Source organism: Oryctolagus cuniculus, chromosome 3 (assembly GCF_051225735.1).
Source record: "Oryctolagus cuniculus isolate XC-2025 breed Fujian yellow rabbit chromosome 3, ASM5122573v1, whole genome shotgun sequence".
Lineage (NCBI taxonomy): Eukaryota > Metazoa > Chordata > Mammalia > Lagomorpha > Leporidae > Oryctolagus > Oryctolagus cuniculus.
The window spans coordinates 157,083,183-157,109,185 of record NC_142869.1 but is presented as its reverse complement, the minus strand read 5'-3'; the positions used below and the strand labels follow the sequence as shown (position 1 = coordinate 157,109,185).

The window sequence follows — 26,003 nt, the reverse complement described above, 5'->3', positions numbered from 1 at the left end:
TTCCTGCTGTAAAGTGTAGTGTCACAAGCCCTCAGAATAGAGAGGCAGGAAGCAGTATACAACCTTTGTGGAAGCTCTGGGCAGGATAACTATGATGTAAATGTTCTGCACTGTATTCTGAGAACAAAGAAGTTGTGCAATGATTACGGCACTGTAGCGAGTGGTTTCTGTAGGGTCCATCAGTGCCAGCTGGTGCACTGGCCTCTCTACTTGAAGTCGTGGTGAGACAGGGTAGTGATCTTATTACCAACTACCTCTGCCTCTACAGGTTAACTCAGGAACAGAGGGAGATTTCACCAAATACCATGGCATCCTTAAATAATGTCCTCCTCCACTTTTTAAAGCTCAGAACACTTTAGTTTGTTTTTCTGCTTGCAGTTTCCTTTGATTATGCTAAATTAAACCATTATCCTCTCCCAATGTCATCTCAGGCAAGGGGCACAGAAACTTATCAGGTATGGCGTAATCAATCTGAGACTGGAATGTTAAATGAGGTGAAATCACAAAATAGATAGTCAACAGGTAGTTTAAAATCAGAAGATTAAATTTGAGAAATTGATGTATGTGGATATTCATGAAAACACTGAAGAAATAGTTTCATTCACTTAATAATCACAGTTATTTGCTTGTAGATTGCATACATTTTTAGTCTAGACAAAACATGTTAAAACTGCTTGTGATTGCATATAAAGAAATCTACATTTTTCAAGATAGTTTAAGTCATGTGATAACATGATGGAGAGTTGTTTGTAGTACTTGGCTTGCTTTAAAGGTGTGTCTTGCTTAGAATTCATAAATGAGCAAATTAATGGAATTGAAAGTCTTAAATGTATTTCACAGCTGGAGAAAACAACCACGTAGAAGGATTAAGCTCATCCAAGACTGTTTATCTTTCTGGCTCAGTTTTATGCAGTAACCCTCTGCAAGTGTTGGATTCTTCCTGTGGTTCTTGTCTTCATATTTAAACTGTGGTATTCCATAGTCCAATCAAAGGTGTACAACAGAGAATCGAGGGAACTTTGCAAAACAACCTAAATAAAATAATACTTTTGGTAAAATTCTAACAATAGATTCTAAGAAATCACCTATATGATGTAAATAATTCTATTTTTAAAAAACATTTTTATTTATTTGAAAGGGAGACAGGGAGAGAGAGAGAGAGAGAGAGAGAGAGATCTCCCATCCACTGGTTCATTCCCCAAATGCTTTCAATAGCTGAGGCTGGGCCAGGCTGAAGTCAGAAGCCTGGAAATCCATCCAGGTCTCCCAGGTGGGCAGTGAGGACCCAAGTGCTTGAGTCATGACCTCCTGTCTTCCAGAGTGTACATTACGCAGATCCTGATTTTGAACTCTGGTGTGGGATGCAGGCATCCCAAGTGGAGTCTGAACCACGCCCACCCTAATTATATAGTTCTTGTAACGAAAAATAATAGTTTCCCACTTCCCCACTTCCCAGTTACCCCCTCACTCAGAAGTAACAACTTTCAGCTCTTTTCAGTGATTCTATTAGCATTTTCCCTCAGTTTATTAAATATAATGTTTATACCATTATTTCATAATTTTAAAACTTCTAGGCATTATCTGTGTTTTTCATCACCCTCAGGGTTTTTTGTTGGTTTGTTTGTTTGTTTGTTTGTTTTGTTTGTTTTTACTTATTTGACAGGCAGAGTTAGACAGTGAGAGAGAGAGACAAAGAGAAAGGTCTTCCTTCCAATGATTCACCCCCTAAATAGCCGCTATGGCCGGAGCTGCACCTATCCGAAGCCAGGAGCCAGGTGCTTCCTTCTGGTCTCCCATGCAGGTGCAGGCACCCAATCACTTGAGCCATCCTCCACTGCCTTCCCGGGCCACAGCAGAGAGCTGGACTGGAAGAGGAGCAACCGGGACTAGAACCCGGCGCCCATATGGGATTCTGGCACCGCAGGTGGAAGATTAGCCAAGTGAGCCACAGCGCCGGCTCCAATCACCCTCAGTTGTTAACATGTACACATTCTCATCTTTTCTCTTCCCATATGGATGCTTCAAATATGTGGTTATATATATATATATAATAACATATGTTATGACACAATGCTACTCATGCTAAGTGATATCAGATACTATGATTATTTTTCCTTTCCTCACTTGCCTTATCCCCTACTTGCTTCTTTTACTTTGCTATAAATTAGTGACATAATTATAGATCTTGGTGGTGTTCAAGTGATGTAATTATATGTAAAGTAATCTATCTATGTATATACACATACAATGTAGAATGGTTAAATAAGATTGGTGAGCATATTCATTCATCACCTCAAATACTTCTCATTTTTGGGGTGAGAACATTTGAGATTTACTCTCAGCAATTTTGAAATATATATTGTTATTAACTATCATCACCACACAAGGCAATAAATCCCAAAACATGCTGTTCTCCAGTGTAACTGAAACACTGTACCCTTTGATTAACATTCTTCCCATTCCTCAGCCCTGCTGCTTCTGGGGTCTCCCATTCTCTTCCCCTCTTACCTGTGTCCCCATCGGCTTTGTTCTCCAAGTGCTGGTCACGAATCCAACCCCAATTCTCACCAGTTTTCTGAATCTCCTCAGAGGAATCCACAGTGTTATCAATTGTGCCTTTTTGATTCAGGGTCTCAAAGGGTCGTTGGGTCTGTTTGGTGCCCAACTGTTCGGGGATCTTCTTCACCTTCATCTCAGGAATATCATCTTCCTTGTTTCTGGTTTTCATCTTTGGTTTACTCTCTTGTGATGGTGGAGCTTTCTGAGAGAGTGATGTGAAATCAGTTGTATGGGAATTCATATATCTTAAAAAATAGGTTTATCAGGGGCCGGCACTGTGGTGCAGTGGGTTAACGCCCTGGTCTGGAAGCACTGGCATCCCATATGGGCACTGGTTTTAGTCCCGGCTGCTCCTCTTCCAGTCCAGCTCTCTGCTATGGCCTGGGAAAGCAGTGGAGGGTGAACCAAGTCCTTGGGCCCCTGCACCCGTGTGGGAGACCAGGAAGAAGCTCCTGGATCCTGGCTTCAGATCGGCGCAGCTCCGGCCGTTGTGGCCATCTGGGGAGTGAACCAACAGATGGAAGACCTCTCTCTCCCTCTCTCTCTCTCTGCCTCTCCTTTCTCTGTGTAGCTCTGACTTTCAAATAAATAAAATAAATCTTTAAAAAAATAGGTTTATCTAGGGTGGGGGTTTGGCATAGCTATTAAGATGCTGCTTGGGTGCCTGTACCCTGTATTATGCACTTGGGTTTGAGTCCAGGTACTGCTCTCTATTCCAGCTTACTGTTAATGTGCACACTAGGTGGTGGCTCAAGTGTTTGGGTTTGTGCCACCCATGTGGGAGACCTGAATTGAATTCCCCGTTCTCAGCTTTGACCTGGCCCATCCATGGCAGTTAAAAGCATTTGGAGAGAAAACCAGCTGAATAGACCTCTCTGTTTCTCTCTCTGCTTTGCATGTAAATAATTTATAAATAAAAATATTATAACTAGTTTTCACCTACTGTTTGCCTGGATATTGGATTTTTTTCCCCAATATTTTTTTTTTTTCAAAAGGGATCACATATTTATTACTGAACCAGCCCACTGGTCACAGCCCTAATCAAACATGTCCAGCTGTCCAGATGATGGTGACATCTTCAGCTTGATGTGGTGATAGTGACGTTGTGACATTGAGACAGAAGAAATGAGCACGCCATTCAAGTGCAATTCCTTATAGACCCAGCTTGGTTCTTCTCCAATGTCTCCTCTTGGAGTTATACCTGATTTTATTACCAGTTTTCATCCGAATCCATTGCGGAATGGGGCGGTTTTGTTTTTGTTTTTTGGCCAGGAACCTCTTGATTCTGAAGGTCTTGTGAGAAGACATGGCGAGGAAGAATCAGGGACACCCACCACGATGGCGGAGGAAAGGAGAAAGGTTTCCCCCAATATTTTAAAATGACTTTTTTTTGGTTGTTATTTTCAAGCTTCCTGGTTACTACTCTAATTCCAGGCCTTTTGTGTATGGTATCTTTTGGAATCTTCTCTTTCTCTATAATGTTTGGAAATTTCATGATGATGTGGCAGGATGTGAGTATATTACATTGGTTTTTCATACTAGTAAGCCATTTATTGAACTGATTTCCTTCCTTCAGTTTTCCTTCTTCTTTATAGATCTTCTACTTCTTTAATGTTAAATTAGCTTTCTGATTCCATAAGCTTTATTACTGTTTTCCACTTTGCTTTCTATGTTTTCCTTAATTTCTGTGCACTTTTCTCATTTGGATTTTTATTTGTTGCTTTTTTTGAAAGTCACAGTTACAGAGAGAGAGAGAGAAAGAGTTCCATTTGCTGGTTCACTCCCCAAATGGCCACAACAGTTGGAACTGGAACTTGCTGAAGCTAAGAGCCAGGAGCTACCTCCAGGCCTCCCACGTAGGTGCAAGGGCCTAAGGACTTGGGTTATCTTCCACTGCCAGGAGCATTAGCAGAGAACTGGATGGGAAGTGGAGCAGCCGGTACTTGAACTGGCACTCATATGGGATGCCAGTGCTGTAGGCAGCGGCTTTAGCCACTATACCACAACATTGGCCCCTCCTTATTTGTCTCTACTGAGCTTTTTATTTTGGCTAATATACATGTGTGTGTGAATAAGCATATGGTTGTACATAGGCATATATATATATATATATACACACACACACACACATTTGACTTGTAAGAGCTCTTCTGTTTTCTGTTCCTTTTTAAAATGAAATAATATTTTTGCTCTAATTGTAAAGGCATGCTATCTTTTCTTATATCTGTATTAACTATCTATTGTTTCTACAAAAAATTCCCATAATTTTAACAGCTCCAAATAGCACACATTTACCATCTTATAGTGTAGATGTCAGAAGTCTACAATCAGTAAGACTGGGCTCCTGGGGTGGGGGAGAATCTGTTTCCTTGCCTTCTCCAGTGGGGAGAGGCACCTGTATTCCTTGGCGTGTGGTTCCTTCCTCACATTACTGGCATGTCTGCTTCTTTTGTCCCAGGAGGACCCTTGTGATTATATAAGGACCATAGGGATAATCAAGAAGATCTTCTCTTCTCAAGATCATTAACTTAATCACATGTATAGAGTCCCTTTTCCCATGTATGAGGTGACACATCAAACATTTTGGGGATTAGTACATTGTGGTGAGTTGAGTGGTAACTTTCTGAAAGATTGATCCACATCCCATTACTCAGGACCTATTGATGTGATCTTATTTGGAAACAAATAAGGATGTGATCTTATTTGGAAACAGGATCTTTGTAGAGGGAAATAACTTAAAAACCTTTCAACAAGATCATCCTGGATTATCTGGATGGGCCCTCAATCCAAGTATCTTCATGGAGGGCATAGAGGATTAAGACACCCAGAAGGAGGACAAGGCCTGTGCAGATTGAGGCTGGGACTGAAGGGACCCCACTTTCATGCCTGGGACCCTCAGAAGCAGGAAGAGGCCAGGAAGTAGCCTCCCTTAGGACCTCTAGAGCAAGGTAGCTCTGCTGGCAACTTGATTTCAGATTGCTGGCCTCCAGCATGGTGGGGCAGTGCATCCCTGTTGTTTCTGGCCATCTTGTTCCTGGTGTTTTTTTATGGCAGTCCTAAGAGACCAATACAGTTGGGGGTCTACTGAGGGGAGGAGGGGCATTATTCTAGTACACTATGTTAATGATATTTTTTGAAATTTTCTTCCCCTTGCTTCTTTCTTTCAAGGTTTTTTTTTTTTTTTTTTTTTTTTTTTTTTTTTTTTTTTTTTTCTGTTTGCTTTCCCTCTACTCTTTTAGAAGCTTGCCTGGGAGTGTCTGGCTATCCTTGGTTATTGGTCTTGATTGTGAGTAAAATGCTTAAAAGCCAGTTAGACACTCTGAGCATGTGGGTGGGGCTTGTTGACTTTGGCTTTTATTTTAGGGTTATCTTGATGGTCATTTTATTGGCAAGTCTTCAATGTCATCATATTTGTGTCTTGTCTCTTAGTCTGGTTGGTTTCTGCAGAGAATATTCTGGTCTCCAATTTTGATGATGTTGGCTAATGTTCTTCAGTCTAGTAGGCAAACAGGGCTCCAGAGGTCTTAGCATTCACCAGCTAAAAGTTTTCTTTAATATGCTAAGTACATCCTCACTTTTCTCTGTCTATTCTCTAACACATTGCATCTTATATTCTTCAAAAAGTAGGCCTGTTGCCTTTGCTAGGGTCTACTGGGACACTTGTTACCTTCTATACAGTGGGGAAAGTACCCTGAGGGCTAACTGCTTCCTAATCTTTCAGCTGATTCTTTTGTTTCCAGTCTTACTTTAAATATCTGACTTTCAGGGTTTGTGAGACCTCCAATTCCTGAGACTTTTAGAAATTTTATGGTGTCAGACAGATTGCCTCTTGGCTTTCCCTGAAGACCTAAGATCTCATGAATTCAGGTCTGATAATACAGGCATCATTCAGTTATCTACTGGGAAGTCCTCAAAATATATTACTTCCTTTCCTTTATTGTTCCTTGTTGTGTGTGTATATCCTGTTTAAAAATCAATTTATTATAGTTATAGTGGAATTTTGGAAAAGATCAAAATTAAATATTCATGGCCAATCTCCCACATCTAATCAGAAATTTCATAATAAAAACGTATTTATTGGGGCTGGCACTGTGGTGCAGCAGGTTAAAGCCCTGGCCTGAAGCGCCAGCATCCCATATAGGCGCCGGTTCTAGTCCCAACTATTCTTCTGATCCAGCTCTCTGCTGTGGCCTGGGAAAGCAGTAGAAGATGGCCCAAGTCCTTGGGGCCCTGCACCCACGTGGGAGACCCAGGAGAAGCTCCTGGCTCCTGGCTTCGGATCGGCTCAGCTCCAGCCGTTGCAGCCATCTGGGGAGTGAACCAGCAGATGCAAGACCTCTCTCTCTGTCTCTACCTCTCTCTGTAACTCTGTCTTTCAAATAAATAAAATAAATCTTAAAAAAATATTGATTTGACTTATCATAGTTACTGACTAGGTTCATTCATTTTCAGGAAATCTTAGGTTATGTGTTAGTTTTTATAAACACTTATATTTATTTCTGACGGGTTTTAATAGTCAAAAGTATATTGATCATTCTTAAAACTTTAGCCATTAATATTACTACACATTTATTATAGAAAGATTATATTCAAGTAGGCAAATAGAAAAATTACACTTAATCTCCTGACCAAAATAGATTTTGTTGACATTTTAGTGTGTGTTCTTTTGATTTTTATTTTTGCATGTATTTAATTTATATACATTTTTTAAAAGATTTATTTTTTACTTGAAAGTCAGAGTTATACACACACAGAAGGAAAGGCAGAGAGAGAGAGAGAGAGGTCTTCCATATTCTGGTTCACTCCCCAATTGGCCATAATGGCCAGAGCTGAGCTGATCCAAAGCCAGGAGCCAGGAGCTTCTTCCAGGTCTCCCAGGTGGATGCAGGGGCCCAAGGACTTGGGCCATCTTCTACTGCTTTCCCAGGTCATAGCAGAGAGCTGGATCAGAAGTGGAGCAGCCAGGACTCGAATCAATGCCCATTAGGGATGCCAGCACTGAAAGCAGCGGCTTTACCTGCTACATTCCAGCACTGACTCTTAAATTTTTTTAAAAAAAGATTATTTATTTTGAAAGTCAGAATAGAGAGAGAGGGAGGGAGATACAGAGAGAGAGTGAAAGAAATATCTTCACTGCTGGTTCATTCTCCAGATGGCCAAGGCCAGAACCCAGGAGCTTCATCTAGGTCTTCCATGTGGGTGATAGGAGTCCAAACACTTGGACCATCTTCTGCTGCTTTCCCAGGTGCATTAGCAGGGAGCTGGATTGGAAGTGCAGTAGCCAGGACACAAACTGGCAACCATATGGAACATATGGAATACCCGTGTCACAGTTGGTGGCTTTACCCATTTGCCACAATGCTGGCCCTACAAACATTTCAAGTTATATATATTGCTTTGATAATTTACATTTTTTCATTTAAAATATCAAAATATATTTTTTCTGTTGATGATTTTATTCAATTTTATGAGTAGAAAGTTCTTGATCTAAACACTTTGAAGTGAACTAATCTTGTAAGCCTCCTATCATCTCTTCATGAGAGGTAATAAGTGTTCAGCAAGAAACCAACTAATAAAATTCTTTTTTTGTCTGATCATGCGCATTTCTTTGGCAAATTTATGTAGTCATGTGTTAAGTAATGATGGAAATGATGAACTTCATGTACAATGGTATGAGGGAATTTCAGAATTCAATTTCATGGCATATGAAATTGAAAATACATTATTTTGGTGCAAAAAGATTAAATCCATATATATGGGGGCCTTCAGGCAGTTCATAAATAATGTTATGAGAAAAGTGTATGGATTTTAACATTGTCTTCTTAAAAATAAAATTGCCTTTTAATCCTATTTTCCATGAACTTGTTGGATTATTCTCAGATATTCCATATAGCTTACGTATGTAGTAAACCATCCCATCCAGTTTTGTGTCAATACACAGACATGTTGTCACCTAACAACACATATCCTTGCTGTAAAGTAATATATTCCTGACTGCGTCTTTTTTTCTTTTTTATCTTTTTAAAAATTTTTATTATTTCTTTGAGAGGCAGAGTCACAGACAGAGAGAAGGAGAGGCGGAGAGAAAGGTCTATCCGTTGGTTCACTCCTCAAATGGCTGAAATGGCTGGAGCTGGGCTGATCTGAAGCTGAGGAGCCAGGAGCTTCTTCTGGATCTCCCACATGGGTGTAGGGGCCCACGTACTTGGGCCGTCTTCTGCTTTCTCAGGCCAGAGCAGAGAGCTAGAGTGGAAGAGGAGCAGCCAGGACTTGAACCAGCACCCATATGGAATGCTGGCATCGCAGGTGAAGGCTAAGTCTACTAAGTCACAGCGCCAGACCCAACTGCATCTTATTTCCCTTATTTAAAGTCCTCAGAACACCACCTGATCTGCCTGGGGAGTGTCTGTCTGCAGTGTGCAGTTTTGTACCTTCCTGCAGCTGCATTTTAATCATCTGCCCTGACACCATCTGGGCAAGTTGGCTGTGCAGTAACTTCAGACATCTTCATCTCACCAGCACAGGCTGCTCACATCACATGATGGTTTGACACAAGGAATACAAGGAAACAGGGACAATGGAAAAGCAACCCAAGGTAGAAGTAGCTGTGTGGAAAATGCTGGGAAAATTTGGATTTTTGCCCAGATTCGTGCATGAGGGCCATAGCCAGGTAAGATTTGGAAAGTATCTTGATGTCAGATATTGAAATTCTTCATTAGAGAGAAGTGAGCTGTCGCCCTTTAGGGCGGATGTTCAGTCACAATAATTCCATTAATTGCATGCACTATCTGATGCCTTGTGAAACCAGTCTGGTCATTCCAATATTCAGTCATGGCTATTGAATACAAATGCTCTTTGAAACAACTGTTAGCCACTGATAAAGCTAAAACTTTGTTTTCAGAGGTAAATTTAGGTTTTCCAGACTAATAACCTTTAGTGCAAAGCAATTTGGGCAGCATCTTCAGGAGTAAGTTACCATGAACAATTTTGTACTGAAAATAAAATACTTGCTGAAATAGCCTCATAGCATAAAGTATTATATTTATTTGCTGGGAACACTTGAATCAGTGAAAGACAACTTTATTACTGAGAGACTTAAGAAACACAATAAGCAAATGTGCTACAGTGGTTTATTTCTGAAGCCAAAAAAAAAGTGATTATGAAGACTAAGCTAAGAAAAAAGGTCAGTCCTTCGCACAAGACAATTTCAAATGTGACACTGTAAGAAGATGAGTTTGTGTCAAACAAGACATATATTTTCCTTTTGTAACTTCTGTTGCTTAAGGACATCTTTGTATTCTTTCAGCAATGCAATTATATTAAGGCTGTAAAAGCAAATACACATTGGGACAATTGTCAGATTCAATTTTCAACTGGAGGTTGCGGAGCCTTTGCTGCCTGTTTGGGGCACAGTCTTTAAGATCTACTTGCTAGATCTGTGGTTAAATTCTACAGCACTCTGGTTGATGTGTGAAAAGGACAGCAAGTGTATTAGTCTGCTTTTCATTACTATAACAAAATACTGAAGACAAGCTACCTATGAAGGAAGAGGATTTATTTTGGCTCATGGATTGGGAGGTTCACCCCCTAAGATTGTACAGTCCCCATTTGTTAGGCATTTGGTAGAGGACATAGATGGCAGTAGTAGGGCATGTGTGGAAGAAGGATCACATTGCAAGCCAGAAAGCAGAGAGAGAGAGCAAGAGAGCGCGCGAGAGAGAGTGGCTGGCCCCACTTCAAACACTCTTTCATGAGAACCACCTTCTGAGGACATGCCCTCAATGATCTAAGGATGCTCTACCAGACCCACCTCTTTTTTTTTTTTTTTTTTTTTGACAGGCAGAGTTAGATAGTGAGAGAGAGAGAGAGAGAGAGAGAGAGAAAGGTCTTCCTTCCGTTGGTTCACCCCCTAAATGGCCACTATGGCCGGTGCACTGCGCTGATCCGAAGCCAGGAGCCAGGTGCTCTTCTGGTAGACCCACCTCTTAAACAGCAGAGTTGGGTTACATTTCCAGCTTCACAACACCATTAACTTCTGACTTTGCCATTCATGCATAGTTCAGAAGCCACTTTCAAACCACAGCAACAAGTGACATTTCTTTACGGTCCCAAAATCCCCTCCTTTTTTTTTTTCTTTAAAAAATATCTATTTATTTATTTGAAAGAGTTACAGGGAGAGAGGGGAAGAGGGAGAGAATCTTCCATTTCCTGGTTCACTCCCCAGATGGCCGCAACAGCCAGCACTGGGCCATTCCAAAGCCAGGAGCCAGGAGTTCACCTGGGTCTCCCAAGTAGATGACAGGGGCCAAGCACTTGGACCATATTCTGTGTTTTTCCCAGGCCATTAGCAGGGAGCTATATTGGAAGTTGTGTAGCCGGGAAAAGAACCAGCTCCCATATGGGCTGCTGGCACTGCAGATGTCACAGGCAGTAGCTTTACCTGCTGTGCCACAACGCCAGACCCCCAAATCCCTTTCTTTCTCTCTTTAATTCTTCTCGCCCTCATCTTGTTCCTTTCCTTGCTCTTCTTATATTCTGCTTCCTTTGCATTTCTCATTTTACTTCTTGGGTCTACTGGACAATACTAGCTTACCTTCTCATCTGGTTCCCTAAACCAAGAAAAAAAGAAAGTCGATCCTTCTGCAGTCGTAGGAGTTGGTGCATTCAGTGTTTGAATCCTATTCCCCAAGAAAAGTTTTGGCAGCAATTTTCTTTTAGTATGATGTAGAAATAGACATGATAAAGTGGGGGCAGACTGTCCACAATAATTATTATTTTTCTTTTATTTATTTGAAAGGCAGAATGGGGGGGAGAGAAAGAGAGAGATATCTTCCATCTGCTGGTTCACGACTCAAATGTCCACCATGGCCAGGGGTGGGCCAGGCTGAAGCCAGGAGCCAGGGACTCCATCCAGGTCTCCCACATGGGCTATCTTCTGCTGCTTTCCAAGGTGCATTGGCAGGGAGCTGGATCACAAGTGGAGGAGCTGAGACTTGAACCAGCATCATAAGTGATGCCGGCATCACAGGCAGTGGCTTAACCCATTGCACCTTTATACTAGCCCCCAGTCATGTTTTTTGTTTGCATGAGAGGTACAGAAAGTTAAGATGTTACGTAGTTTACCTTAGGTCACTGAACTACCTCCTTGCTTTGGAAGCTTAAGACAATGGGTATGTCTAGTCTAACTTTAAAAATCCTTTAGAAGCTAGAACATCATCACTCATCCTTTAACACTCCTAGTTTTTCAGTAAATTTATCAGAAAACTGTTGTTATTACTCTGAGCCATTCATGTCCTACAAGTTTTAGTAACAGATGTCTCATAGAAATGACCCACAATAGTTTGCTTTAGAGGTTCTGGGAGGTGAAGACAGCTGTTATACACTTGATTGAGTAACTTGTTTTCTATTTGAAAAAAGGCACTTGCAGTGGGCCCAGAAAAAAGGTGGAAAACCTGGAAGCTTTAGTTCCCTGGAGCAGTCACAGAGGTCCTGGCAATCACTGAAGTAGCTGGCAACTCAGCCAGATCACACTGATAGTCCAATTCTCTAAGCAATCAAGGGTGAACACACACATGTATTCCCGTTGTAGTCTCTGTGTTAACGATGCTCCACATCCTGGGCAGAGCACTCAGTGGTTTGCTTGTAGATGCAGTGGACTTGAAAGTGCAGTGTAATAAAGGGGAAGGCAGTGATGGAGACCAGCAAATGGAGAGAGCGGGGGAGCGAGAAATGTGGTGTTGTTCATTAGGTGTCTGTCTTTGCTAAAGTGGCCAAATGCACAGCACCACTGGGGACCAGCTCCATCAGCTCATCTCTGAACCCTTTGTTTCTCTATTTAAATGATTCAGCTTCTTTTAGCAATTCCCCAGAGAATGCAGGCCCATTGCTCAGCAGTTAGTGATTTTAAAGCCCAGCTTTCAGGGGTGAATTTGGCATAGTATGGCACTGGGCACTATGGCTCATTGACTGCCAATGGCTTCTCTTTTCCCCTATGCCCCAGCGGAGTCTTCTCTCCATCAGGGTTCCCTCAAAAATTCAGCCCAATCCCTTGTTTTCTCAGTGCATTGAATTTAGTCAGCAGTTGGGATAAAAGCAGTGTGATTCAATTGACTCACACTGCAAATGTCTAATTGTTTCAACCTTCCCAAAGATATTAGCATCTTAAGAGACACTGGAGGTTAATTTAAGTGATTTCACTAATTGAAAGGATTTCAAAGAGTAGAATCTAGTAAAATAAAGACTTGTGGGCACAGTGTGGGGAGCCACTGGTAGCAAAGCAAGGAAGCTATCTTTTGCTCTTACTGGCACATAGAGCTTTGTTGCAAAGTGTGACTATCATCCTCATATTTTGCAGTGCTCTGTGCTTTCCATATTTATATATAATAGGCATCTATAATGCAACTTGATAAATCAAATTTTCGAAAAATGTATCTGTCATCTTGATCTGGGAAAAACATGCAGAGTTATCTTTTTGCTAATCCACTGTTGCAAAAAACTGTAGGACTGGTAAGTATAAAAGATGCAAGTACCTATTTGAAACTCACCAGAAACAGATGTCTCCCTACCTATGCTTTACAGTGAAAATGTGATCTCTCTACCCAAAGCGCTTTCAGTTCCATAATTAAATTCAGTTGCATTGTTAATGTACTGTTGACATTAACTTGTATCTCATATACACAAGACTGGGAATACACATATGTTAACTTGAAACAGCTGTTTGCAAAATTACTACAATATGGGCAATGCTTCTTTTAACCATTATGCTCTTATATTTAAACATGATTTGCATCTGTAAGCACTTATTATATGTAGAATTAAAAGGAGATTTATGACATAAAAATGAACTTTAATGCTACATTAATATTGCATTTGACAATAGTATGGTAGGAAAAGAAAGCTAGTAGGAGTATTTCTGCACATCAGAGGCCATGCCCTATTGGTATGCATGCCAGAAGGGCAGGGCCTGCTCAGGCATCTTTCCACTGGTCAAAGTGGTCTTTAGGCTCCACCACCAACAGGTCTGAACGGGGCTATCACAATAGCTTCTCCCATCTCCTCTACTCTTGGTGTGGGAAGGGCAGAATCATTGGGATAAGCTTTCTCCAACAGCCTCATTTCTGGCTAGCTGATACCTGAAATTCTACAACTAAAAATATCGTGATTTGCCCTGTCTTAATACTTCAGTGCTTTTGTGTGATCTTGAGTTAAGAACTTGAAATGTGAGTTTCAGATATGAGCATGAAGTGTAAATATTCACTGGGACCTGAGCGTCACTTCATCAAACCCTTTCCAGTTTTGATAGGGGCAGGTTGGAAACGGTATCCACACCTGCTGAGATACAGAGGTGTGAAGCCCCCGATTCCTGAAGGAACTGCAAGCCTCAGGACCCAACACCTGATGTTAACAGCTGAGTGGGCAGCTGAGCCTGTCCACTGAGCCCCAGTCGCCTCTTCATAGCTGCACTTCAGTCCTCAGGGCACAGCAGGAACTGCACCCTAATGAGGTTTTAGGACATAATGGTACGGTTTCTGACATAATACTTTGTCAAGGCTTTTTAGACAAGTTCTATTTTGAGCACAATTTCTTTTTTTTTAAAGATTTTATTTATTTATTCAAAAGTCAAAGTTACACAGAGAGACGAGAGGCAGAGAGAGGTCTTCCATCTGCTGGTTCACTCCCCAATTGGCCGCAACGGCCAGAGATGTGCCGATCGGAAACCAGGAGCCAGGAGCTTCCTCCAGGTCTCCCACGTGGGTGCAGGGGCCCAAGACCTTGGGCCATCTTCTACTGCTTTCCCAGGCCATAGCAGAGAGCTGGATCGGAAGAGGAGCAGCCGGCAGAAGAGGAGAACCGGCGCCCAGATGGGATGCCAGCGCTTCAGGCCAGGGCGTTAACCCGCTGAGCCGTAGCGCCGGCCCCTGAGCACAATTTCGAACTACAGGAAACACCAGAAGTTGTTAATGCATTTACATTTTCATTTTATGAGAATACATTGGTGTTTTTTCTGTGCTAGAGAATTAAATCTGAACACAGTAATGCTAAGTGAATGCTAAGTGAAACAAGCCAGCCACAAAAGACCACATAATGAATGATTCTATTTATACAGCACATCCAGGATAAGTAAATTGCTAAAGACAAAGGCAGATCAGTGTATGAAGGGCTGGAGCATGGGTCGAGTAGAGAGTGACTGCTGTATTTCTTTTTTGGGTGATAAAATTGTTCTAAAATTAGATTATCATGCTGACTGCAAAACTTTATTAACACAGTAAAATCCACTGAATCGTACACTTGAAATGAATGAACTTTATGACATGTACATCATATCTCAATAAACCAGTTTCAAAATAAATAATAAATAAGCCCAATAGCAAACAACTGAGAACCTTCCTCATGGGGCTTACGTTCTAGGGAGAACAGGCAGACAAGGGAGGTACAGACTTGCCTAGGGGCAAGCAGAATGACCAAAAGGGCACAAAGAAAGACCACTTTGACCAGTGTTGGGCAAATCACAGACTGATACTTAGAGGTCATGGCTTCTAAGCTGAGAAATAGCAGACAGAGAGAATAATATGAGAGAATATTTGCTGAGCCCCAATTCTCTGGAAAACACTGCACAGTAGAAAGATGACTGCGTCAATCCCAGGCCTTAAGAAGCTCACTTTTGGGGCTGGCACTGCAGAGCAGAGAGTTAAAACCCCGACCTGCAGCACCAGCAGGCCCTATAGATGCTGGTCCCACATCCGATCCAGCTCCCTGCTAATGTGTCTGGGAAAGCAGTGGAGGATGGCCCAAGTCTTTCTGCTCCTGCGCCCACATGAGAGACCCAGAGGAAGCTCCTGGCTCCCAGTTTCAGATCAGCCCAGCTGAGGCCAGGGAGTGCAGTGGAGGATGGCCCAAGTGCTTGGGCCCTGCACCCCATGGGAGACCAGGAGAAGCACCTGGCTCCTGTCTTCGGATCAGCGCATCACCGCGGCCGCGGTGGCCATTGGAGGGTGAACCAACGGCAAAGGAAGACCTTTCTCTCTGTCTCTCTCTCTCTCTCACTGTCCACTCTGCCTGTCAAAAAAAAAAAAAGTGGAATAAATAGGGGATTACAGACATTTATAACACAGTGATAATACAATGACAGAGATAGGTAGAGGGACCACTGAAGTCACAGAAAAAGGAAATAAATCTGGCCAAGGAGGGTGGAGGCCAAATAGAAATGAAATTTGGGGGTGGAAGTTACATTTCTTTCTTTTTTTTTAAGATTTATTTATTTATTTGAAAGTCAGAGTTACACAGAGAGAGGAGAGGCAGATATATATATAAGAGAGAGAGAGAGAGAGAGAGAGAGAGAGAGAGAGAGAGAGAGAGGTCTTCCATCTGCTGGTTCACTCCCCAGATGTCTGCAATGGCCAGAGCTGCGCCGATCTGAAGCCAGGAGCCAGGAGCCAGGAGCCAGGAGCCAGGAGCTTACCCCTGGTCTCCCACATGGGTGCAGGGGCCCAAGCACTTGGGCCATTCTCCACTGCCCTCCCAGGCCACAGCAGAGAGCTGGATTGGAAGAGGAGCAGCCGGGACTAGAACCAGCACCCATATGGGATGCCGGCGCTTCAGGCCAAGGTGTTAACCCACTGTGCCATAGCGCCGGCCCCGGAAGTTACATTTCATTATACGGAGCCAAGCGCCTTCTGCCCAGTGACGTCCTCTGCACACATCTCAGCAATAGCCAAAGGGAAAGCACTGCGAGGTCGGAGGCATCGGGAAAGCTGAGTGGAGAGGAAGGCAAAGAGGCAGAAGACCTGGCAGGCATCCCCCCTAAGACTGATTCTCATGAGACAGCTCCAGCCATCCATTTCTATTCAGAGAGCACAGCACTGTCCTGCTCTCTTGCTTGCACTAAGTTCTCTGCTGTTTGAAAAAGTGGAGCCCTCATGAATCTGTGGGCCAACATTTTCTAGCATCTTCCAGTTCTGGTGATTTCTGGCAGTTAGGTCACTTGTCACCTCTCATGACAAACATCTGGCAGACACCTCCCCAGGCATATCCCTTGTGGCTGTGCTGCTGCTTGGCAGGGGCCTTGAACCACATTCCCGACATGTCCAGACGGAGACACAGAACCGGTTATTCTCAAGGTTGCACATACTGCCATAAATCAAAAAGAACAGCAGTATTCCAAAGGGACAAGTTCAATGGATTATTTGTTATTTCTCTATTATCTATTTCATTGTGTATGTGTGTGTGCACATGCAGGTGCAGATTTTTTGTATAAATACATTTGTGTGTGTTGATAAAGTAAAGATGCATTTTTTAAAAAAAGAATTATTTATTTCTTTGAAAGAGTTATAAAGAGAGAGGGAGAGATCTTCCATCCTCTGGTTCACTCTCCAAATGGCTGCAACCCGAAGCCTGGAACTCTATCCTGTCTTCCACGTGGGTGGTAGGGGCACAAGTATATGGGTCATATTCCACAGCTTTCCTAGCACATCAGCAGGGAGCCGGATAGGAAGCAGTGCAGCCAAGACTCAAACTGGTGCCCATATGGGATGCCAGAGTCAGAGCAGCTTAACCTGCTGTGCCACAATGCAGGGCCCTGTTATTGTTATTGTTGAAAGTAATCTAGAATTCCTATTTTTGAGTCCCTTATTTGACATAAACATTCTGTCCCTTCACAAACCAGGAAGGAATCAGTTTTGGCCAGTTTTGATTTTCTTGTCTACAGAGGTGGCACAACAAGTCCATGACCAGTAGCACAGAGAAGACATTTATTTTCACTGTATTTGATGACAGTTTGCTGAGGGTGACTGCCCAGGGATGCTCCTGTTGGAGGAGAAATTGACTTCTAGAAGCTCAGTATTTCAAAGACTTGTGATGACCCCAGGAAACAGAAAAACATCACTTCGGTCAATCACCCACTTGTGATTGCCTATTCTTCTTGGAAATAGGAACCTGAGATGTGATGTCTGTCTCACGCTCATTTCAGAATCCATAAATAATTCATGGAAGGTATCAACTTATTTATAGGGTAGGTAGGTGGCCAAGAAAGAGTTCTGGGTGTTTACCAGTAACACGGCCCTGGAAACTGCATCCTATTGAAATCATTCCTGTTCTTGGCAGGGATCATTTGTGCTGAGGGTTGTATCCACACCCTTTTAAAAACATGCCAGGGATTTAGCATAACTAATGTGAACAAATCGACATGGGTATTCTTTGGAGGCAAGTGTGAGCAGAGACCAGGTTTTCCCCGGTGGGTATGCACGGGTGGTGGAAATCAAGGGACCCAAATCCATGCCACTAGATGACTAAACTCCTTTTAGGCTACAAAGATATTGTTTAGTTTCCCCCACACTATGCTGAATTCAGACCACATTTTATCTTACAAGTAGAAGAAGTAGCTGCAAATATTTTCATGCCCTGCCAATGACATATGCACATATGCACTGACTTTTAACAAAGAGCTCATAAACTCATTGTATGATACTGCAAAGCTGGAGAACTCCTGCTCATTAAAACACAAGCTTCATGTTACATGTAATTAAGGTAAGGAGGAAAATGTCAGTTGTGACTGTAAATGCATCTTATGTTACATATTCAATGCATACAGAAAAATAATGTGTAAATTTCATTTCAAACTCAAAAGTAAAGACTTGTCAAAGTAGATAAATGATCCTCAGGATGAAAAAGATAATTTAACGGTATTTGGGCTCTAGTTTATTCTGTTCCATTAATCTATTTTTCATTTTTTAAAAAAGATTTATTTATTTGCTTGAAAGCAGACTTAGAGAGGGAGGGGAAGAGGGAAAGGAAGAAGATGAAGGAGGAAGGGAAAAAATGAGGGAGGGAGTAGGGGAGAGAGAGAAAGAAATGTCTTCCATTGGCTGGATCACTCCCTGCAAATGGCCACAATGGCCAGAGGTGGGCCAATCCACTGCTTTCCCTGGGCACAACAGCAGAGAACTGGACACGAACCAGTGCTCATACAGGGTGCTGGTGCCCACTGAGCAGCAACACCGGCCCCATTTGTCCATTTTCACAAATAAGTTGCTATTCTAAATTCTCCGGAGGACATACTGCATTGTTGATTAGAGTACATATTCTATTTTTCCTGATTAGAAATAAAAATATATCACTAGAGGCACATTCATCTACTATTTGATAAATCTGTTATCATTTTTGGTCCAATAAAGTCTTAAAATTATTGATTACTTTTCTGAGGGGCATTAGAGCTGCAAAATGATTTAAACATTGAGAGGCTTGAGAAGATCTGCACAGCAGGGAAGTCTTCATAATTTGCATCCATCCTAGAACCCAGTGGTGGAGTCATCTTTCCCTTGAAATGAAAGCCTGTGCTTAGACTCCCTTCCAGCACTGTTCTGGTTGGGATGAACTTCATGGGCTAACTTCAGGTACATTTAATTCAGTGTTGGCATTTTGTATCATCCTCTCATAGTCCATGTATTTACTGAAAAGGGACAGAAGGATTCTGAACCCCAGATCTTCAGCTATTAAGAATATCTGCTGGAGACCAAAATGACCGTTCATATCTAAATGAAGAAGAGTGGATATCATTTACAAGTTACAACATATGCCTGTTTTACTTTAATGTTCTTGAGATACTTTCTAATATTCAAATTCAGAATTTAATTTTTAAAATATGCAATGTTTAGATCAAGTTAAAAATAATACATTGTAAAGACAATGAAAATGCTGTCATTCATATGTTATAATGAGATTTGAATCTACAGATTTGTAAAAGATTTCATTATAAAAAAGAAAGTGGAAATACAACCAAACAAAATACATAAACTACATACTATCACCATTGAATTTTTTATGCTAGCACTAAGATTCATGAAACTGATGCTTTTCACCAGCCAATCATAAAATTCAGAAAAGTCACCATATAGCCGAGAAGTAACTGAATACATTTTATATTTATGAAATGATGTTACTTCTGAATACTGATACCAATACTGGTACCAATAATTACTTATAATTATTTGCTTTTAAATGTTTCTATAGAAACATTTTTGTAGATTTCATAGGAATTACTTTTCCATGCAATAACAAGTATAATTTTCTATTTCCTGTATTAAAAATAATAATATGATGCTACATATAAATCAGCAGAGGGACTATCTTCTTAAGAGAGATTAGCTGCCTACTTATAACCTAATCTGAAATGCAGTGTTATTCTCAGGTATGTTACACAAATGATTGAAGAAAGACCTTATCTACCTAAATATTGCTGCCCTGTATGAATCTACAGGTTCTCTAAATGTGCTGTTTTTATTTTGTTCCATTAGTTGGAGTTAAGTAATTATGTTTGCTTATATTGCAAGTAGACATACAAATCATACCCTCGATAAGTTTTAAGAATCAATATTTCCATTGGTACTGAATATGTTACAGCAAGGGGGTCTGACATTTCATAGAGCTATAAAACACATTATTTATATCAGTGAACATAAAGAAAGCAAGAAACAGGCAGAGCACCATCTGAGGAGGACTGCATGGTCTGTATCAGGGGAAAAAATCAGTTCTACAGCCCCCTACACCAAGTGAATGAATCATAAAAGAAATATGGAAGTTGATAATAGCAGTTACTGCAGCAATAAAAACATGATAAAAGGCTCTTTGACAGTACGAAACCTTGGAAAGCCTGCCAAATACAAAATCTAGTTTGTAGGCACTGGCAGTATCCTGTTGTCTTTAGTAGGTCTTTGGGGGTTTCTGACAACTCTGGCTCATCCCTTTTAAGCTGAAAGGATCTATCAAAATGCCTTTGCTTCAAGAGCAATCAAAATCATTTGAACTTTAAATATTAAAAAAACACAGTAGCATTTGCTGGGTAGCTATTCCTGTATCCACTCAAAATGGTGGAGCTTTATGTGCTATAATTTTTAAAGCTATCAGCCTATGTGAGCTTAGTTAGTTCTGCTTATTTCAAATACAGCATTCTCTGCCACTGATTTTGATGACAAAAATTTCTCACAAGATGAAAATGCAGAGAAAACTTTTGGATCCTGTTTTCAACCCTTGCTCAAATGAAGGTGCCGTTAAACTAACATTTAATAAGATCCTAACCCTGATTATTGATCTAGGCTCTTAACCTTTTTACTATATTGACACCCCCTGCCTCTATGCCCAAGCGTTGCAGCTTTGAGATAATTCTTATTGGGTTAGGTAATTTTTTTTTACCCATTTCTGTATTTCTTCTTGGAATCCTTCAGTAAAGTGAAACTACAAAAATAAATTTCAGATACAGAGTAGCTTATTTTTCCTTCTGTAAACATCACTAGAACTATTTCTATCTCAAAAATCAGCAGTTTCTTCCAACACTTTAAAAATGGGAATCACTGCTCTCTAAAGACTGCTAGGCACACAGGCAACTAACACAGGAAGCTAGAATGATCCACATGTAATCCCAACCTGCAGCCAATGGTGAGCCCTTCTTTTTCGTATGTCCCCATAGAATCTTAGTTGCCTACTTGGATGGCTGCCAAATGGTGCACTGCCCCTTTAAAGACACACATACACACCCCCCCACACACAGACGAACACATGCCCACACACAATGTCAACAGTGATGCTTGGAAGGGCTTATGCAGTTATTCTTGACTTTCAATATCATAAATATTTTCTTTAGTTTAGTTTAGTTTGGATTGGATACTCATCAATTCTGACCAAAAATTATACACTTCCTGTAACTTTTACACCTAAAAATATGTGAAAATGCCTACTCCTATTTTTCCTCCACTCAAATTAGGAACTTACTAAACACACAAACACATGTACATACATATATGTATATATATACACACACATACACATCCACTCATCTATTTACCCAAGAGAAAATATAATTTCTTCTAAGGAACTAATTAAAATTAAAGAGTAATTAAAATGATTCTTAACATTTCAGTGCATTTTCTTAAAAAAAAAAGCATCACTACACTTTTTTTTTTTTTTTTTTTGACAGGCAGAGTGGACAGTGAGAGAGAGACAGAGAGAAAGGTCTTCCTTTGCCGTTGGTTCACCCTCCAATGGCCACCGCGGCCGCGGTGATGTGCTGATCCGAAGACAGAACCCGGTGTGCTGGCGCCGCAAGGCAGAGGATTAGCCTATTGAGCTGCAGCGCCGGCCTACCACTACACTTTTCAAAAACTTTGGTGTTTGCATAGCAGGGAGTTCATTTTATCACAACTTAGAGGAGATGGTGTGAAGGAGCTATATGGTTATTCCTGTGTAATCCCACTCTTAAACTTGAATGCACGCAATAATGTCCTTGCCAAGTGGTTCTTGTTTGTATGGTCATATGATCCAGGAAAGTAAAAGATACTCTCTGAACACAGACTAATACTAGTACAACGTTTATTCATAATGTTATTACACTTGTTTCTAAAATCCATTCTTATTTCAATGGTGAAGAGGTAAATGCCTGAGGAACCTCAATCAGAGGTTCTTACAGACTGACAGTAAACACAAGAAACATAAGATGTCTGTAATACTGTTACAGAATATTCAATACCTTCCAACAGCATGGAGATGCTGCATACATTGCTAACACTTTTTATCATTTAAAATTATTACTGAAAACTTAAAAAATGATGCTTGCATGTAGGTGCAGACACTAAAAATCCTTCATTTTAAAAGTTAATTCTGTACCATTTCTAAAAAAAAAAAAAAGAAACTATAATCTGTAAACCTGTAATCTGCATAGGTGTATTGTTTATGAGAGATATTTGCATTTAAATATAATTTAAGGCAGTTAAATATAAATTCTTATTGATCTTCATATAAAAATATGTATAAAAATAGAGTATTTAAAAGCAGTGGATATTAATACCAGAGCAATGATCAATCAAAATGGGGTGGTTTTTTTTTTGGCATAGTAATGAAATAGAGGTATTTGCACATTTAATTATTTCAGCCATGTGTTAAGTCGTCTCAGTTTCTTTTTCCAAAAGGGAAAATAATCCTTTAAGAGCCACTGTGACTAAGAGTTGTTATCTTACAACAAAGTACTTGTATAAAAAATAAATTTACCATTTTAACCTGTAAATTTAGAAGAGAATGCCGCCAATACTAGAATTGGGTCTGTTTTATATGTATGCCACCATTTCAATAAAAAATTATCTTATGACTACACTAAGTCTGAATTAGATACAGTTTCTCAGGAAATCAAAATACAGTAGCATAGTACTATTTGTGGACATAAACAAATGCTTTATGACTGCATTTGAAAATACATAATATTTGGAAAATATTTACATAAAATGTCATTGTAATTTAAATTACTTGGTCTATCATGGCAAACAAATATTTTCTTAAGTTCCTTATCAATGAAACATAATAAAGTAATAAGTGAGGAACTATATTTTGTTCCTCTCTTTTAAAAAAGTGTGTTTTTATCAGTTTAGACTGCAGTTAACCATCCAAGTTCACGGACAAGACAGAAGGGAATGTTTATAAAAAACACAAAGAGTGCAAAGGGAAATATATTGGTGTTTAAACTGTAAAATATTTCACCTCCTATCCCTCTTACAGAATCTTTTCCAGCTCCCTTGTGGAGAATTCCTGTTCCTTTCCTTCTACTCATAAAATTTTCAAAGAAGACACATTTTTCACAAGCATTAGATTCACAAAGCCTAAGGCATCATAGAGAAGACAAGTGCAACCCTACTTTGCAGGTGGAATGTAAGTGCTGCCTTTTCAATACTAATATACCTTTTCAGAAGATAACACGGTACAGAAGAATGTTATCCCCTTTTCCACATAATTCAAATGTCCGTATTTCTCTTTATGGTCACCACGCGATCCCTGATCCATAGTGATCTTAGTCTATGATTATATTTCAAGTAACCCTTTTCTAGCTCTATCATTCACTCTGAAAGCAACTCATGTTCAAGTTTGCATCTTGACTGTAAAACAACTGGTGGAGAATGTTATCATTACTTCCTTTTAGCTAAGTGGTGTGCATGTATGTGCCAGTGTGCACAGGTAGATGTATGTGGTCAACCCAAAATACTCGTGATGCATAATGTGGGTCCTTAGATCATCATCCAGGTGCGTGGCTTATCTCCAACTCCAAATGCAGTTCTGCAGGAGGATTCTTACTCTGTCCTTGTACGCGCACACATCCTGCTGATAAGGATTTCAGAACAAACCTGGTTTATCGGACCTCGGACATGATATGGTGACTGAAAATTTGTTACAGACTCTTGTTGTTGCAGTTTGCTTTGATTGCTGAAATATTTTCCCACAATATGATTCCTTGATCTTTTCATTTTAATAAAGTGATATTCTTGGGATAATTTTGATTTCACTACCTGCAAATAAAGAGTAAAAAAAAAATAGTGAGACAAAAATCAAGGACATCCACGCTCTGCATACAGCAATATAACTAACTTTCAAACTCAAACAGCTTCTCTGCCACACAGATGTTGCCCACAGGGCATGAATATGATTTACATAACTGAGAGCCAGGGTAAGTGATGTTTCAGAAAACACTGAGATTGAAATTCAAATTCCTTTCACTTTTCTTACCTCAGGGCAGCTCTCCCCAATGCAACAAAGAAACAGTCTCAGGTGATGTCTCCATCACAGTGCTGTATGCATGTGTGTGTGTATGCATGTGTATATGCATATATCCTTGGGTCAGCCACACTAACAAGTAGCTCAACATAGCACTGCCACAGAGAAGATACTGATAGCCTTTGCTAAGTCACAGATTCAAACTCAGTACTCTGAACTTGCCGTGGAACCATTCTACACAACGGCAACCGCACAGCACTTTCAGAGAAAAAAAATGTTTTTCCGCTGCAGACCAATAAGCAGACACCGTGACAGATGGTGGTTGCCTTGTCCTGGGTGCTTAGTGAAAGCTACAGAAGCTTAGACGCAGCCTATGCTCTACAAAGCTAACTTTGTGTATCTGTAGATACATACATAGACCTAATTCTATCTTAACACTTTATGAGTAAGTGGTATTATAAAACACTCAGAAAGCATAAAAGGGAATGTAATAAAAAGTTTTCCTTCAGTTCTCTACATCTCCCCCCAGCCACTCAATGACCTCCCCAGAAGTAACATTTCTTACTAGTTCTTTATGAATCCATTCATGGTTACTTTATGAACACATACACAGACATACACACACATGTGTACATGCGTGCTCACACACACACAAAAAGAGACTACAGTTATAGTCTATTTGTAGATTTTAACAAACCATAATGATGGCATGTTATAAATGCCAGTTTTAATATTGGGCTAATGAAACTCAGGTTGTTAGCACCAATGGTTCAGAGGAATGAGGTAGGGAATAAGAGAGACTCTGGGCTGGCAGAGAAGACAAAGAGAGGAAGAAAGAGGGGAAAATGCTGGGTAAAGATGTTTTGTGCATCTTCAATTCACAATAGCCAAGACCTGGAACCAACCTAAATGCCCATCAACGGTAGACTGGATAAAGAAATTATGGGATATGTATTCTTTAGAATACTATACCGCAGTAAGAAACAACGAAATCCAGCCATTTGCAACAAAATGGAGGAATCTGAAACACATCATGCTGAGTGAAGTAAGCCAGTCCCAAAGGGGCAAATACCATATGTTCTCCCTGATCGGTGACAACTGACTGAACACCAAAAAGGAAACCTCCTGAAGTGAAATGGACACTATGAGAAACAGTGACTTGATCAGCATAGCCCTGACTGTTAATGAACAACTTAATACATTATCCCTCTTAGTATTTTTTTTGTCTGTTCTACTTAATATGACTGGTTTAATTCTGTAATTATCACATAGTTATTCTTAAGTGTTGAAAATTAACTGAAATGTGATCCCTGTTAAACATAAGAGTGGGAATAAGAGAGGGAAGAGATGTATAATTTGGGACATGCTCAAGCTGACCTGCCCCAAATGGTAGCGTTAGAAACATACCAGGGGATTCCAATTCAATCCCATCAAGGTGGCATGTACCAATGCCATCTCACTATTCCAAGTGATCAATTTCAGTTCACAATTGATCATAATGAAAGGACTAAGAGTCAAAGGGAGCACATAAGCAAGTCTAGTACCTGCTAACACTAACCGATAGAATAAATAAAGGGGAGAGTGATCCAGCATGGGAAGCGAGATACTCAGCAGACTCATAGAATGGCAGATGTCCTAAACAGCACTCTGGCCTCAGAATCAGCCCTAAAGGCATTCGGATCTGGCTGAAAAGCCCATGAGAGTATTTCAGGCATGGAAAGCCAAGACACTCTGGCAAAAAGATCTCTGTGAGTGAGATCCCAGTGGAAAGAACAGGTCTTCAAAGAAGGAGGTACCTTTCTCTGAAGGGAGGAGAGAACCTCCACTTTGACTATGACCTTGTCTAAACAAGATAAGAGTCGGAGAACTGAAGGGGCTTCCATAGCCTTGGAAACTCATGACTGGAGCATAGGGAGATTACTGAT

The 26,003-nt window shown here is 40.6% G+C and overlaps 2 protein-coding genes across 4 annotated transcripts in view; both read right to left on the bottom strand.

Annotated features, from left to right (window-relative positions):
- CPED1 (cadherin like and PC-esterase domain containing 1) overlaps positions 1-26,003 on the bottom strand; it is a 587,225-nt gene that overhangs the window by 221,537 nt on the left and 339,685 nt on the right. For 2 of the 3 annotated variants that reach the window (XR_016231749.1, XM_008258284.5), the window contains one exon: positions 21,902-23,873. The exons of the other annotated variant lie outside the window; for it this stretch is intronic. Coding sequence is in view for 1 of the 2 variants with exons in the window: in XM_008258284.5 (XP_008256506.4) it covers positions 23,658-23,873 (216 nt within the window). In the remaining variant the exon portion in view is untranslated. Of the gene's footprint in view, positions 1-21,901; positions 23,874-26,003 lie in introns of those variants that run through there. 3 annotated transcript variants of the gene reach the window in all.
- LOC108176819 (large ribosomal subunit protein eL39) lies at positions 3,537-3,922 on the bottom strand. Its single transcript, XM_089329480.1, has one exon. The coding sequence runs from the start codon at positions 3,865-3,867 to the stop codon at positions 3,712-3,714; it is 156 nt and encodes a 51-aa protein (XP_089185606.1). The 5' UTR covers positions 3,868-3,922; the 3' UTR covers positions 3,537-3,711.

Coding starts and splice junctions, on each gene's coding strand:
- LOC108176819 (XM_089329480.1), bottom strand. CDS start 3,867: ATGTCTTCTCACAAGACCTTCAGAATCAAGAGGTTCCTGGCCAAAAAA.